General features: G+C 39.2%; 1 protein-coding gene across 2 annotated transcripts in view; it reads right to left on the reverse strand.

The window, feature by feature from the left end:
• Positions 1-17,521, reverse strand: part of EDIL3 (EGF like repeats and discoidin domains 3) — a 960,591-nt gene that overhangs the window by 14,149 nt on the left and 928,921 nt on the right. For both annotated transcript variants that reach the window (XM_082243154.1, XM_082243153.1), the window contains exon 10: positions 1,473-1,628. In XM_082243154.1, the coding sequence (XP_082099280.1) occupies positions 1,473-1,628 (156 nt within the window). The remainder of the gene's footprint in view (positions 1-1,472; positions 1,629-17,521) is intronic.

Below are 17,521 nucleotides of genomic sequence, written 5' to 3' on the forward strand. Positions count from 1 at the left end.
ACAGCACCATGCAGACTTGATTTTGGGCAGCATCTTAACGTCCTAAACCATGTAATTCTTCTTGCTATCCCATCTAACAGTAGCTATGCATAGTTACTGTCAAAAGCTCTTTTTTGCGCCCATTCTCATGTCAGTTCTGGATAACAGTCCCTAAGTAGAAGCTGAGAAACTCTGTGCAAAAATGTATTTATCCAGGTCATTATATAGCTAGTAGTAGTTTGTCACGTTTAAATAACTTTGTTCTGTAATGATGAAAATATTTTGTATTTTGTAGGAACTAACTTGATAATCTAGGAAATCTCTTCATTGCAAAAATGTATTTTACTTACTTGTACCTGCCCTTCCTTCATTCCTCCTTTTCCCATTGGCCTAAAATATGTTTTTCTTTTGGCTAAACCTAGCTAAATAAATAAATAAATAAATAAATAAATAAATAAATAATTCTAGTCGGGAAAGGAAGGATTATGTCAATGTATACTGGCTGACTGTGTAAGAACTGACTTTACTTTTATAAGTCTAATTTTCAGTCTGGGATTTCACATCTGCTATCTAGGAATTTCTAGAGAGCTGTATCATGAAAGAGTGAGTAATAAAATGTATGCAACAGTCTCTATGCACAGGTACTGTTATATGGGATAGCAAAATGGATAGCATGATTTTCTTTAAACAGCCTTTATATAAACACTATCTGCAGTGAAAAACTGAAAGACAATGAGTGTTTTTTTTTTCTTTATGCTTAAAATCTTTTTTCTTTGACCAACATCTTCTTTTCATATTAAAGCTTAAAAGTTAAAATGAATAAAACTGATCTATCTCGCCCTCTCCGTGAAATTAATATGTTCCCATGTTTAACAAAGAAGTAACACATTTGTGGAACATCATACAGCTTCCTTTGGGCTCTCAGTCCTTACTGACTTAGAAGCATTTGGCCGATTAAATTTTTTTTTATCTATATCATGCCAGTCACTCCTAACATTTATGGTATCTGCAGCGTCAGGCGTCATCTTTAGCTGAAAAGATTACTTTGTCTATTCTCACACTTTTAGAGAAACTTTATGTCTGTGCTTATCATATTCTGTCTAGACTATAGTGGTCCTGCCATGTTCCCTGTTTTCTTATGTAACTACAGTATCTTCCCTGTACTGTGCTTTATTGCATCCAAAATTTGCTCTGAGGGCTTCAAACGAGTAGTAATATTAAAGAAAACTGGTACTATGGCCTGTCCTTACAGAAAAGAGGCTATGCCTAATAAAATATATAAATCTCAGCAGTAGAATGTTTCTCACTTATTCTTCTTCTTCTTATAATAGATCTTGGTTCATTTTTTTTTGGAGCCATCTGTTCTTTGCTGGCCAAGTTCACACAATTCTCTAGTCTCTGACAGATTTATCGAAGAGATGTCTGACACACTGTAGATGCAAATTAAATTTATTAGCCAACATATCATCACCCTATCTGTATCCTTATATTACCTTGTCTTTTCTTTGTTTCTCATCTTGATAGATAGTCCAGTGTTCTCCATTATTACTGAAGGCAAGTTTGTAAGAACCCACAAACTGCACGTGTCCAAAATCTTTAGCTCCTTGTGTAATGATCCCTGTAACCTTTGTAGGTCGAATGAGATCCACCTAGAAAGATACAAAGGCAATATTTTATTGTCAACAAAAATGTGGTATACAAAAACATTTCATTTTATGTTGCAGATTTATTACGGGTAACTGATAATGTACTTTATCTGCAGTGGCCATATTGCAGCACAGTACTGACAAGAGATATAGCGGAGACAGGTCAGACAGGAAGACAAAAAAGTGACGAACATGAAACAGAGAGGCAAGCAAACAAAAGAGATTAGAGATGAAGTATAGAGATGTAAAGGACAAAGTAGATGAGAAAGAGAGACCACAAATTCAGACATACAAGTCAAAGGAAGCAATACATGGATAATATACCATATACTGTTTGTACTTTACTAGTGACCTACTCATATCATTGCTAAAGGAACTAAAAAAACAGTGAAAGCAAATAGCTGACAATAATGACTATTTATTGAACCCATTGATCTTCCCCTCCAAGATTTGAGAAAGAGGCAATGCCTCAAAACATGTCGTCTTGGAGACCATACGGACTCCAGGACTCTGGGAAAATGGCCACCTGAGGACTTTTTGTCCATCTGTTATGCACTTCCTGATTATCAGTGACACACTTCTGGTCCAATGCTGTACCTCTAGTGTCTCTGCAGGCTTGTTTGTGGCCACTTCCTTCCATCACATTCATTCTCACTTTGGATTGCAGACCTTGCAATAGCTGCTGCTTGGGTTTTTCACAGGAGTGCCTTGCATTCACAGTCCCACCATGATAGAGATTATGCCCATTTGCTGCACACCATAGTAAGTGCATTAACATTTGCATTTACATTGTCATTATTTATGGACTGTGGGCTTTTTTATTTTGATCTATTTGTTCTGATTCATGCAACTGGGTATTCTGTCATAATAAAACAGTATGTTATCCTCACTACAGTGTACTTACGGCTCAGTTGCACAGATGAGCACTTTTGTTTGATCACGTGACAGTGGCTCACGATCAATATTGGCTAACACAGTCAAGCAGTTCAATTCACAAGGACATTGCCATCAACATTCATTGCACCCCCGCTGTCCTTGTGCTGGGTTTTATCTGTTGTTTGTTTGTTTGTTTTTTCTATCCTTGTGTGTGAATTCCTGGAAGGACTATTGGGATTAAGTTGAACATTGGCTTTACAGGTTTAGTGCCTTGGTTCAATTGATGTGCTACTATGTCTACAAGGTGGTTCATCTGCAGACCTTTTGACAATGGAGCCTTTAGCCTGCATGTGGTTAATATGTTGGAGCTGACATAGTGTTCACATGATCAGGAAGCGCTCTGACTGGTTCCTCAAAGTCAGTGGGGACCTCAGCTGTCACTGACAGTTGGGATTGAGAGCCAGCAGCAATAGTAAGTGTGAGCTGCTGGCTCTCAAAGGTGAGAACATTTATGTGTCCTCAGCATGGGAAACATTAACAGATCTATGAATAGAGTCTACCAGTTTTCCATGTGTCTGGCGTGTACTGTGTTCCAACTTTGCTTACATTCAAAATCTAGTTAGTGGGTTATGCAGTCTGATTGGTAGAGTTTTGATGTAAACAATGCTGAAACACATTACAGGGATAGAGTGACTGGTAAAGTTTTTGGCAATTTAGCATATCATTTTAGTTCCAATTGAAGCTTTGTAATGCATAGTTTACCTTTCCAGGGCTTTTGTTTTTCATCCAGGCATGGCTGCAGTGCTCCGGGAAACCACAAAGCTTAGGATCTACATGTAATCTAGTGCCAATAGCACACACACACACACACACACACACACACACACATTTAAGCTTCCTGCTGGCTTGCAGACAGGTAGAAAGAACAGATAATTGCTTAGTAAAAAAAAAAAAAAAAATCCCATGTGAAAAATCATTAGTCCCACCAGAATTATAAGAAAAAGCTTAGAAACGCTATCTCTTATAAAACCATTGTGAGTTGGCTTTCTGACTTTTTTTATTGCCAAAGATTCCTGAATGGCATAAGTATATCATTTTTTACTGTTGCCCTTTGATAACTAAGGAAGGCTGACATTCAAGTAAATTTATTCATACACCAGGGATTTGCAGTTTTACAGATATATTCTAAAAAAAAATCAAGTGACATAATCTAGAACATCTGTGTGATTTTTGTCATTTGTCTGCCACTTTGCATGCATAAGACAAACATGATGGGATTTTGCCTCCCAGAGCTTACATGATTTCAGGTCAGTTTTGTGTATGCAGGGAGAAGAAAGACTGTTATGAAAATAGAATAGAGAACTGGAGAGAAAAGAAGGCATGATTTTGGAAAACAAAGGGTAGAAATTCAGAAGATTTAAAATACAAAAATAATAAGGATCACGACGAGCATAAAAATAAAGAATAGATGAGATAGCAGGATAACAGGAAAAGGTTAGCTAAAAGGATTGTAAATCTATAAGCAGTGATAGTTTTGGCTGAAAACATTGGCAGGATAAGGATAGGTGAACATACTGGTAAAGTATGAGAAGGTGGAAAGGGCAAAAAATTATTCCCACTTAGAAAGCAATCAAAGGCATCCACACAAAGCAGCCAACAATTTGCTTAGTTGGTTTGGACATATGTGGTTGCTGTAATGATATTTGATTGGTGGCTAGTTAGCAACGTTTGGGTCATTACTCTAGGTTTAGCTTTAAAAAATAATTAAAATTGGTAGAGAAAGGATATTCCTCAGTGCAAAGCCTGCATGGGTGGAATCATTAATCAGTACCTAACGGCCTGTAGCAGCCAGGAACCCTTAGCAACCAGGGAGAACATATAGCAAAAAAAGAAAAAAATGAGGTGGTAGAGAACCATCTAAGAAAGGCTGCATAAACAAGGGCTCACACAAAGTTACAATGCAAAAATACAATTTTATTGGTGATGGTTATCAAGAAAAATTAAAAAAAGATGAACAAGTCATGTAGGATCAAAAAAGATATATGATGTAGTCATATACAAAGTGTTGACCTTGAAAGCCCGTGTGGGTATCAAGATAAAATTGGATGGCAATACACATGCCAAAGTCCCACCCCCACCAATCACCCACTATGGGCACAGATTACTGGATGTAGGGAGTGACCCGTCACAAAATGACTATCGGTCACTACTACCTATTCCAGAAATGTATGCAGTGCATGCCTAAATGTAGTCAAGTTTGGGGTCAAGTTCCTGAATATATTCCATGTTGAATGCTTGTAGACTCTAAGGCAAGACTGCAAGTGGCCACGGTTCATACGTTCCTAAAGGTGTGCTGAGTTTGTGATTAAGATGATGTACTGAAGGGTGATTCACTTAACATGAAATAATGACTCCATATAATAACATAAGTCAAAGATCATAGAGGTCACCCTCTTAAAGAAGTATGAAGATCAACAGTCCACTCCCAATGAGGGTCAGTCTCATACAGTCAACAGCCCGTAATTTGGACATACAGCTGATCAATAGAAATGTCACAATAATTCCAGAGGGTAGTCACATCAGGTATAAAGGATGGGTGGCTGGGAGATAGACTATCTGCAGGCTGGATGTTATAAGAAAGCCTGAGGGGACAGAGTCCAGGCTCACAAAATGGCTAATGCATGAGGACTGTCCATACTGTTGACAATCAATTTAACTGGTGGGTTCATCATGACTATTTTTGCAATTGAAAAACACTTTGTATATGACTACATCATATATCTTTTTTGATCCTACATGACTTGTTCACCTTTTTAAAATTTTTCTTGATAACCAATCACCAAAAAAAAATTATTTTTGCATTGTAACCTTGTGTGAGCCCTTGTTTATGCAGCCTTTCTGAGATGGTTCTCTACCACCTCATTTTTTTCTTTTTTTGCTATAGGTTTAGTTTTAGTCTAGATTTGTTTTTTTTTAACTTCCCACACCTGTGTCAGCAGATGGATGGTACTTAATGCTGCCCTGGCCGGTGCTCACCTAATGATGTGTTAGAGCAATGCAGTATAACTATCAACCCAGAAAACGGAGGACATGGGGTGTCAGAAAAGAAGTAATGAAGGGGGGAGCTCTAAATTGAATGTCAGTATTGCAGAAAAGTGTATTTTTACATTTTATTTTTAAAGGGCTATGCATGTTTGGCTAGAGGTCTGCTTTAAGTATTTGTTGCTATCCACTTTCTTAATTGTTTTGTTATTTTGCAATAAATGATATTAGTCACTGATTTATTTATGCTATCTGTAAAGCTTTGTTTGGATAATAAATGAATACAATGAATATATTTTGTATAATAAAACTCACATCTAAAAGTGACCAATATGTAAAAAAATGTTTTAAAGCACAAATTAATATTGTTTAGTGTAAAATGCTTGCATCAGACAAAAGAGAAACTGTTTGCTAGTTAAGAGAACGTATGCAGGCAATATCAACAGGAGAGAGAGGAGAGAGAACATACAAGAAAGGAGTAATGACTGGGCTTAAAAGGAGGGGATTCTAGAAAAAAAAAAAAAAAAACTTGGCAGAAGTACATTGGAAAAATATAGCAGAGAGGCACAATTTTATAAGCTATATTAAAAAAAGATAGGCAAAGTGACACTTTGAAAAAGGTTAAGAATGATCACTGTTATTATGTTGTTGTGAAATGTGTTTGCCCTATACACATCTTGAACTGGAAATTATTGTTTATTATCTCATGAATATATCTATGAAAAGTTTCAGATATAAACACATGAATAATATAACCAAATGCTGACTGCACAACAATTTGATTGATAGTTAAAAGTTGCTTCCAAATTTCAAATTCAGCTAATTGCAAAATTAATGTCTGTCTATTTAATATATTGCAGGAAGTAGGTAGTAATGAGCATGACATTTAAAGTGCAACTTTTATTCTTCAGGGTACCTGAGAAAATCAGTATTCTGGAGAGCAGACTTCGGAAAAAAAACATACCTTTAAATGAGTTAGAGAAAGTTGCAAACTCCCAACAGGTTTCTGGAAAGCGACTTTCTCCCCCCAATATCATTATTACTGTACTGCTTCTCTTTTAGATAGATGGGTTAAATTTGTGCTGGCGCAGTTCACAGTTGGCATTTTTAAGCAAATTACATTATAAGCTAAAACCAATTTCCTTTCATGAAGAAAGGAATGATATAGCAGCTACATTTATTGAACCACTGTACTTTACACAGTTACAGCCTTCAGGAACACTCATAAATGCTTCTCTTGTTTTGCTCTGTGTTCGTGCGGAAAAACTCTCTCTCGGTGGATCAATACTTTAAGGAACAAAAAACATCTTTGTTGCAATGAAAGGCTATTACATGCCAGTACAAATGTATACATTATACAGCCAGCTTCCCTTTACATGATCAATGACGAATTCGGGTTTTAAATGGTCTCCCGAGAAATTAACTCAGTCATAAAGGATTTCACTGTAAGCGTAGCTAAAATTTCTTTTGAAACGTTATCTTCCACACCATTTATAATTATGAAGCCAGATTTGGTGATGGTAATGTACTTGCTTTGCACTATAAAACAGGCATTAAACAACTTTTCAAATCAGGCACAGCATTTTGGATAAGTAGCTCCAGGTTATTTGGCTGAAACTTTGTTTATAGTTGGAAAGACTACAGTATAGTATATAGTTTTCAGACTCAAGTTTCTCCATAGGAAGTTATGTTACACCGAGTAATGGGAACCTTTACAATCCTAATTTGCATTTCCACTACCTATAAACATGACAAACTTTAAGTTTACTTCTGTGGAAAAACAAAAACCTGACTGATAAGGCCACTTCTTTGTATGCTTCAAAGCACCATGGGATATATATGCACTTTACTAATGAACAAAATAAAGAAATACATGATGCTTAGGTTTCATCTTAAAAAAATTGTCCAAAATATTAAACCCTTTTGTCCAAAATAAGTTCCTAAAGAATATATATTTCATTTTATAACAGTCTCCAAGGTGCAAACCAACCCCTCGGTAGTGGGAAAACAAAAACCTGACTGATAAGGCCACTTCTCTGTATGCTCCAAAGCACCATGGGATATATCTGCACTTTATTAATGAACAAAATAAATAAATACACAATGCTTAGTTTGCATCTTAAAAATTGTCCAAAATATTAAACCCTTTGTTCAGAATAAGTTCCTAAAGAATATATATTTAATTTTATGACGGTCTCAAAGGTGCAAACCAACCCCTCGGCAGCTATACTATGATATACCCACACAATTTCGTCAATATGTGAAGAAAGTGACTTTCACTTTCTTCACATACTGAGGCATCTTAAAAATTGTGCCATATACAATTTATGTAATGCTACATTTAAAAAAGAAAAATGCATTTAAACAATAAATATTTGAATATCTTACTCATGTGCTAAGTCTGCAAACCCATCACATTTTTAATACAATTGGGTTAATATACTAAAAGCAAATATGAGTTTCACATTGCAAAGACATTTTCCATTAGCTTAGTGAATCAGGTAAAGCTCTACTCACTTAAATCATCCAATCATGTGCAAGCAAAATTACTTCATTTTGCTTGAACATGATTGGATATTATTTGCTAAATTAATTTTTACCAAATCCACTAAGCTAAGGGCAAATTCCTTTGCAAAGTGAATTGCCTATTTAAATCAATTAAATCAACCCCAAAGTGTTAAGTGGTTGAAAGTTGCAGCACGATTTAATATATTTTAAGAACATAATTCAGTACCAACGGCTTACTGAAATATTGTGAAACGTTTCAGAACGAAATTTGTGGTAGGGAAGATAAGATCAGGGTAGCAAAGCCATATCTCTGTTCCCTACTGAAACACTTTATCCAGCAGATGGGTCCTGTGCAGTAAAAAGGAAAGGCCAAAGCTCCTATTTAGGAGCATAGCATTATTTATAAATTATTTCATATGGCACAGGGTGATCTATTTGTATGTCAGCTGTGAATCTAAGCATTTTTTTCCCAAAAGGTTGCATTGCACTTTAATTCTACTCAAAAACTACACCAAAAGATGGGCAATATGTTATCAATAATGACAGGAAGTCTGGGATCCTCCTTTATTCTTTTTGACCTCAGGAGTATAAAATTGTTGACTCACTTTCTATGTTTAATGATCACTTTATGTATAATGATTACTTCCTATGTTTGAAAGTTCTTATTTTCATAATGCCTAACTATCATTAGCAAAATTTGGAAAAAAACCCCAAAAACATAGAAACATAGAAAAGTGATTACTGAGTAGTCCATTGAATCTGCCCATCTTTAAAGTTGTTTTTAAGACCTAAAGCTTGTTTGGCTGTACATTTCCTATGGATCACAGGAGTGCAGTTATTTCTGAACAGGCCTCTTAAGACTGGTAGTCTTAAGTAGGGATGATCGAACTTTTCAAAAGTTCGGTTCGACCAGAACACCCGAACTTCCCGAAAGTTCGGCCCGGATTTCAGAACCCCATTGAAATCAATGGGACCTGAACTTTGGTAATCAAAAAACACAATTTTGAAGCCCTAAAACCCAAAAATGGCCCTAAAAAGTGCCTAGGGTTCTGGGTCATGCCCCAGGGACTATTAATCACACAAAAAAAGTTTTTAAAAATTGTCATTTTTGATAGAGAGCCAATTATTGAAAAAATTATTGAAAAAAAAAATGAGATTTCTTTGGATTTAGTGTCTGGGGGGTCTAAAAAGGGTACCTGTGAAGTTTCAGCTCTGTAGCATGTCCAGAACCAGAAAAAAAGTTTGTTTGTATTAGAATTAATATAGAACAGGTTAGTAGCTTCGCTACTTTTTCACCCGGCTTTTTGTTGCAGGCGTTTATTGGGCTTTTTTGAGGACATGTTTGGAGGCAGGCATAACATCAGAACTTCTGTGTAGGGGTATATATACACACACACATGTATGTATATATACACATATATAGGTGTGAAAGTAGCAGAAACCTATGCTTGCGCTAATGAAATAATTAACAGGCATATGGCTTCTCTGCTATAACACCTATATGTGTGTATGTGTATAAATACATATAAGTGTGTGTCATGTCTCCATCATTATATTGTCATGTTATTCTTATGAGAGTTTTCACAATGTGTAATTTACTGTGTAACCTACTGTTCATGTTGTACCAGCGCCATCTAGTGGCCATTCACATATTACATATTGGAACAATTTTTGTCCCAGCCCAGCTACCATAGCTTTCACCTATGAACTTTGGTGACATCATCTTCCCTCCATATCTTGTTTTCTACAGGAAATTCAGCTAGAGGAAACACAGCTAGTTGCATCCTCCCTCATCTTAGTTTATGGCGGCATCGCTGGTGTGTATACTCTTATGGATGCTTAACATTATCATCCTGTATCTATGTCTTGTGTAACTTACATCTTGTGCACATTTCTTGTATTTGCATTGCTATGTACAGTAATGTCTTATATGCATTGCCACATGTCAGTATACATTAGTAAGTGTATTCTCTTTTCTGTTCCACAGTTTTACCACTCTAATTTCACGTATTTCCTTGCAATAAAAGTTGAAGTTGGACCTTGCTCCTTTGTCAATGCATTGAAGGAAATCAGGGTTATACTGCCTGTCAATCTATGTACCCTCACACATAGGGAGGACAGAACAGTAAAACAGCGACCTCCTAACAAGCTAGAGACACAGTGAAGCTGCAGATTCTGCACAAGCTGATGCAAGACGCTGTGACCTCTCACAAGCTGCAGTGAAACAGCAACCGAGTACAGGTTGGACCACGTGATACTGAACCCCACACAGTGCAAGTGTGCAAACCTGCTACCATGTCAACAAGCAAGTCTGATCCATTGGAGACAAGGTCCCACACCTCAGCCAGTTCCAGAAGCTCAAAGAGGTCAGTGAGCAGCTCCACTATTGCCATTGCACGCGCAAAGGCTGAAGCCGCCAAAATGCGAGCAACATTTGCTGAACAAGAGAGACAATTGAAAATAGAGAAAGCACGCATGGAAGCAGTCCTAGCTGAACAACAGGCAACATTGGAAAAGCTAGAAGTGGAGAAGGAAGCTGCAGCCGCTATCGCAGAAGCAGAAGCTTTAGAGGAAGCAGCAAACTCCACAAGTGATAGACTCAGCAACATGCTTGGGCCTGAACCTGGCCATCCTGATAACATGAAACGCACTACAGACTACATACTGCAGCACTCTAAGTCAGGTGACAGTCTGCATTTAGGACCAGGAGCAGAGTAAACCCCTGCTAAAGAGCAGCAGAATCCTCACACACGGCAAGCAACTTCTGCTGACCATTCTCCTCATGTTAAGCAAGAGAGCAATTTTGCATACCATCATCCCTCAGTGCAACCTGAAGTAGATGGTGACTATTACAGCAACAAGTTGACACCAAAAAGCTATACCAGCCCGCCGGGACCTTTACACCACAACTTATCTCCGGGTCCATCAAGCAGAAATGAAGGTATGTCAGACTTCCTTAAATTCTTTGCCCGACGTGAGCTAATAACCAAGGGGCTCTCCAAGTTTAATGACAGACCTGAAGGCTATAGATCATGGCGATCATCATTCAAGAATACGATCAGAGATCTAGATCTGTCTGCAAGTGAAGAAGTTGATCTTCTAGTCAAGTGGCTAGGAAATGAGTCAGCAGAACATGCAAAGCGGATTAGAGACATTAACATTAACTATCCATTTAGAGGGCTGAACGCCATATGGGAGAGACTTGAAGAGTGTTATGGCTCACCAGAAGTAATAGAGAACACACTATTCCAAAGAATTCAAGATTTTCCCAAAATTCATAACAAAGGTTATCAAAAGCTTAGAGAACTAAACGATCTGCTGATGGAACTCCAAGTTGCCAAGGACGAAGGAGACTTGCAAGGTCTAGCATACTTAGATACGGCGCGTGGTGTCAACCCCATTGTACAAAAACTACCTATTAGTCTACAAGAGAAGTGGATCGCTCAAGGCTCCAAGTACAAACAGCAGTACAATGTCCAATTTCCTCCATTTTCATTCTTTGTGGACTTTGTGCACCAACAAGCAAAGACCAGAAATAATCCTAGCTTTGACTTCTCAATGTTTGACACCGCATACCCTAAACTAGGTAAACCTGTCTCACCTCGCAACCTGAAAGGTACACCTGTTGCAGTACACAAAACCAGTGTATCTCTTAAAGACTCCTCAATCAAAACTTACAGTACTACAGAGACTGAGAAGGTCCCAACAAAAGACCTGCACAGAGAGTGCCCTCTACATAAGAAGCCACACTCATTGCTGAAATGCAGAGGATTTAGAGGAAAACCTCTCAGGGAACGCAAAACCTTCCTCAAGGAAAACCATATTTGCTACAGGTGTTGCGCATCTACCTCTCATCTCGCAAAAGACTGTACAGAGAACATTAAATGCTCAGAATGTGACAGTGGAGAGCATATTACAGCTTTACACCCTGGGCCACCTCCATGGACTCTCACACCTTCAGACCAGGCTGCAGAGCACGGCGGGGAGGAGAGAGATACAAAACCTCCTGAAGTGACACCCCAGTGCACCCAAGTCTGTGGAGAAGGTCTTAGTAACAAATCATGCTCTAAGATTTGTCTGGTTACAGTGTACCCCATTGGTCACAAAGAGAAAGCCATAAGGTTGTATGCCATCCTTGATGATCAAAGCAATAGATCTCTTGCTAGCTCAGCTTTCTTTGATATCTTCAGTATTAAAGGACATAACTCTTCATACTCACTTAAAACTTGCACAGGTGTGAGTGAAGAAAAAGGCAGAAGAGCTACTGGTTACCAAATCGAATCCGTAAATGGGGAAGCATCCTTGCCTCTGCCTACCCTGATCGAATGTAACCAGATTCCAAACAATAGAGAAGAGATTCCTACACCTGAGGCTGCATCGCATCATTGGCATCTGAAACCCATAGCTCATCTCATTCCTGCACTTGATCCAGAGGCTCAAATAATACTCCTGCTGGGAAGAGACATCATAAGAGTCCACAAGGTGAGAGAACAGATAAACGGTCCTCACAATTCTCCATATGCTCAGAAGCTGGACCTAGGGTGGGTCATTATAGGTGATGTCTGCTTAGGAAATGTCCACAAGCCAACCACTGTAAATTCTTTTTACACGCATACATTGGAAAATGGACGTCCATCCCTCTTTCAGCCTTGCCCTAACAAACTCCTTGTAAGAGAGAAGCCTGCAGGTATGCTATATTCGGACTTTACTGAAATCCAGAACCCTTCTTGTGGTGAAGACCTAGACCACTTAGGATGCACAGTGTTCCAGAGGACAAAAGAAGATCACAAGATAGCTCCCTCCTTTGAAGATGAGACCTTTTTAAAAATAATGGAACAAGGAATTTTCAAGGATGAAACAAACACCTGGGTTGCACCACTTCCATTCAAAACTCGGAGACGCTGTCTCCCTAACAGCAGGGATCAGGCCTTAAAACGCTTCTGTTCACTTAGATGCAATTTCCAGAAAAGACCAGAGCTGATGGAACATTTCTTCTCTTTTATGGGCAAGATATTTGAAAACAACCATGCAGAGGTAGCTCCACCTCTGAAAGAAAAAGAAGAATGCTGGTATCTGCCAATCTTCTGTGTTTATCACCCTAAGAAGCCAGGTCAAATCCGAGTGGTGTTTGACTCCAGCTCACAATATCAGGGAGTCTCCCTCAACAATGTTCTTTTGACAGGACCAGACCTCAATAACTCTCTTCTAGGTGTCCTCATCAGATTCCGTAAAGAATCCATCGCTATAGTTGCTGACATACAACAAATGTTCTATTGTTTCCAAGTTACAGAGGAGCACAGAAACTTCTTGAGATTCTTCTGGTTCAGAGACAATGACCCCACCAAGGACATCATAGAGTACCGTATGAAGGTACACGTTTTTGGGAACAGCCCATCTCCTGCAGTCGCAATATATGGTCTCAGACTCTCTGCCCGAGAAGGTGAAAAAGACTATGGACAGGATGTTAAGAAGTTTGTTGAAAGGGACTTTTATGTTGATGATGGTTTAAAGTCACTTCCCTCACCAGAAGCTGCAATCAGCCTACTCAAGAGGACTCAGACTATGCTTTCATGTTCAAACCTCAGATTGCATAAGATAGCTTCAAACAGTAAAGTTGTTATGGAAGCTTTTCCTACTCAAGATCATGCCAGCGACTTGAAAGACCTAGACTTGGCTACAGACACAATAACCATGCAGCGCAGCCTGGGACTCAGCTGGGATCTCAAGTCTGACACCTTTACCTTTCAGGTCAACCAAGAGGAAAGGCCCTTCTCACGACGTGGTGTCTTATCCACAATCAACAGTCTATATGACCCACTTGGGTTTGCAGCACCCGTGATCATCCAAGGTAAGACTCTGCTCAGAGAGTTAACCACAGATACATGTGATTGGGATTCTCCACTTTCCTCAGAGAAAGAGGCACTATGGATAACATGGAGAGACTCTTTAAAGTCATTATCTAACCTACACATACCTAGGTCATATACCCACCTCTCTCCAGCAGAGGTTCAGTCTAGGCAACTGTTCATCTTTTGTGATGCTTCAGTAAAAGCAATTGCTGCTGTCGCTTACCTCAAAACAATAGTCAATAAAGGTCAAGTTCAAATTGGCTTTGTAATGGGCAAGGCGAAGCTGGCACCATGTCCTGAGCTCACCATACCAAGGTTGGAACTTTGTGCTGCTGTTCTGGCAGTAGAACTAGCAGAGCTTATTGTGTCAGAAATAGACATACAACTTGATAATACAGTGTTTCATACAGACAGCAAAGTAGTGTTGGGCTACATTTACAATGAGACTAGGAGATTCTACGTCTATGTACACAACAGAGTGCAAAGAATTAGGAGGTCAACACAGCCTACCCAGTGGCGCTATGTACCAACTGACCAAAACCCGGCAGATCATGCCACAAGAGCTGTTCCTGCAGCCCACCTCAAAGACTCTACCTGGCTCACAGGGCCAACATTCCTCTACAGACCAGTAGTGGACACTCTTGAGGAAGATACATTTGAGTTGTCAGAGCCGAATTCTGATGCAGAGATTCGTCCTCACGTTTCTGTACTCACCACAACAGTTTCTAACAGACATCTTGGATCTGAACGATTCAACAAGTTTTCCACATGGAAATCGTTAAACAGAGCATTAGCTGGTTTGATCCACATAGCCAGATCTTTTAGAGCCACATCTACAAGATCAGAACATTGTAAAGGTTGGCATTACTGTCATAAAGCCTATACATTGGATGATCTCACACAGTCTAGAGACGCTATCATCCGGTGTATCCAACAAGAAGTTTATGCTCAAGATCTGAACACTTCCAAAAGCAAAAATGCGTTCCTAAAGACAGTTCCCTTAAGAGACTTGACCCATTTATAGATGATAATGGACTGTTGAGAGTTGGGGGACGTATTTCTAAGGCAAAACTTGAGAGTAAGGAATGTAACCCAATAATACTTCCAAACAGTCATATTGCATCGTTAATTGTGCAACACTACCATGAAAAGACCAAGCACCAGGGACGTTTGTTCACTGAAGGAGCTTTACGGACAGCTGGATTCTGGATAGTGGGAGCAAAAAGACTTGTGAGTAGTCTAATTTTCAAATGTATCACTTGCAAAAGACTACGTCGTATATTTCAGTCACAGAAAATGGCTAATCTTCCTGCCGACCGACTCAGTACAGACCCTCCCTTTACAAATGTTGGTCTTGATGTGTTTGGCCCTTGGTCTGTCACTACACGACACACCAGAGGAGGTCGTGCAAACAGCAAACGCTGGGCAGTCATATTCACCTGCATGAGTATTAGGGCTGTGCATATAGAAGTCATTGAGTCTTTGGACACATCCAGCTTCATAAATGCTCTCAGACGTTTCATTTCTATTCGAGGCCCGGTCAAACAAATCTGCTCTGACAGAGGCACTAATTTTGTGGGAGCCTGTAAGGAACTGCAGATCCCCTCAAACATCGACAGTGACCATGTAGAGAGATATCTTGCTGACCAAGACTGTAAATGGACATTCAATTCCCCACACTCCTCTCACATGGGAGGCTCTTGGGAGCGTATGATTGGTATAGCCCGCAGGATCCTTGATTCTATCTTTCTACAGCTGGGGACTTTGAAGCTTACCCATGAGTCTCTTACAACCTTTATGGCCGAAGTAGTGACGATCATGAATGCCAGACCTTTGACTTCAATATCCAGTGATCCAGAAGATCCTCTTTTACTCACTCCTTCTATTATCCTCACCCAAAAGGTTGGTACGGTTACAGCTCCCCCTGGTGAGTTTAGCACTAAAGATTTGTACAAGTGTCAGTGGAGACGAGTGCAAACTCTAGCGGATGCCTTCTGGGATAAATGGAGAAAACAATACATCCCTACTCTACAGTCCCGGAATAAATGGCAAACCAGTAAACCCAACATGAAGGTTGGTAATGTTGTTCTTGTAAAAGACTCTCAGTCAAAAAGAAATGACTGGCCTTTGGGACTGATAACCAAAGTATTTCCAAGTGAAGATGGAAGAGTCAGGAAGGTGGAAGTGAAAGTCTGCAGGCAAAATGAGCCTAAACTCTTCCAGAGACCTGTTACTGAACTGATTTTGTTACTCTCTCCAGAGAATAGTTAATGTGGTATCCTTGGGATACCAAGCGGGGAGTGTCATGTCTCCATCATTATATTGTCATGTTATTCTTATGAGAGTTTTCACAATGTGTAATTTACTGTGTAACCTACTGTTCATGTTGTACCAGCGCCATCTAGTGGCCATTCACATATTACATATTGGAACAATTTTTGTCCCAGCCCAGCTACCATAGCTTTCACCTATGAACTTTGGTGACATCATCTTCCCTCCATATCTTGTTTTCTACAGGAAATTCAGCTAGAGGAAACACAGCTAGTTGCATCCTCCCTCATCTTAGTTTATGGCGGCATCGCTGGTGTGTATACTCTTATGGATGCTTAACATTATCATCCTGTATCTATGTCTTGTGTAACTTACATCTTGTGCACATTTCTTGTATTTGCATTGCTATGTACAGTAATGTCTTATATGCATTGCCACATGTCAGTATACATTAGTAAGTGTATTCTCTTTTCTGTTCCACAGTTTTACCACTCTAATTTCACGTATTTCCTTGCAATAAAAGTTGAAGTTGGACCTTGCTCCTTTGTCAATGCATTGAAGGAAATCAGGGTTATACTGCCTGTCAATCTATGTACCCTCACACATAGGGAGGACAGAACAGTGTGTGTGTATTAATACCCCTATACAGAAGTTCAGATGTTATGCCTGCCTCCAAAGACCCCCAAAAAATGCCCCAAAAAAACTCCTGCAACAACACACCTGGGCGTTTTTTTTCTGGCGCAGGCATTTTTTTGGGCATTTTTTGGGCGTCTTTGGAGGCAGGCATAACATCAGAACTTCTGTGTAGGGGTATATATACACACACACACACATGTATGTATATATACACATACACATAAATAGGTGTGAAAGTAGCAGAAACCTATGCTTGCGCTAATGAAATAATTAACAGGCATATGTCTCCGCTCCTATCACACCTATATGTGTGTATGTGTATAAATACATATAAGTGTGTGTGTGTATATATACCCCTATACAGAAGTTCAGATGTTATGCCTGCCTCCAAAGACGCCCAAAAAATGCCCAAAAAAAACGCCTGCGCCAAAAAAAACGCCCAGGTGTGTTGTTGCAGGCGTTTTTTTGGGCATTTTATGGGGGTCTTTGGAGGCAGGCATAACATCTGAACTTCTGTATAGGGGTATATATACACACACACTTATATGTATTTATACACATACACATATATAGGTGTTATAGCAGAGAAGCCATATGCCTGTTAATTATTTCATTAGCGCAAGCATAGGTTTCTGCTGCTTTCACACCTATATATGTTTATGTGTATATATACATACATGTGTGTGTGTATATATACCCCTACACAGAAGTTCT

This window comes from Pelophylax lessonae (assembly GCF_965119305.1).
Source record: "Pelophylax lessonae genome assembly, chromosome: 1".
NCBI classification, from domain to species: domain Eukaryota; kingdom Metazoa; phylum Chordata; class Amphibia; order Anura; family Ranidae; genus Pelophylax; species Pelophylax lessonae.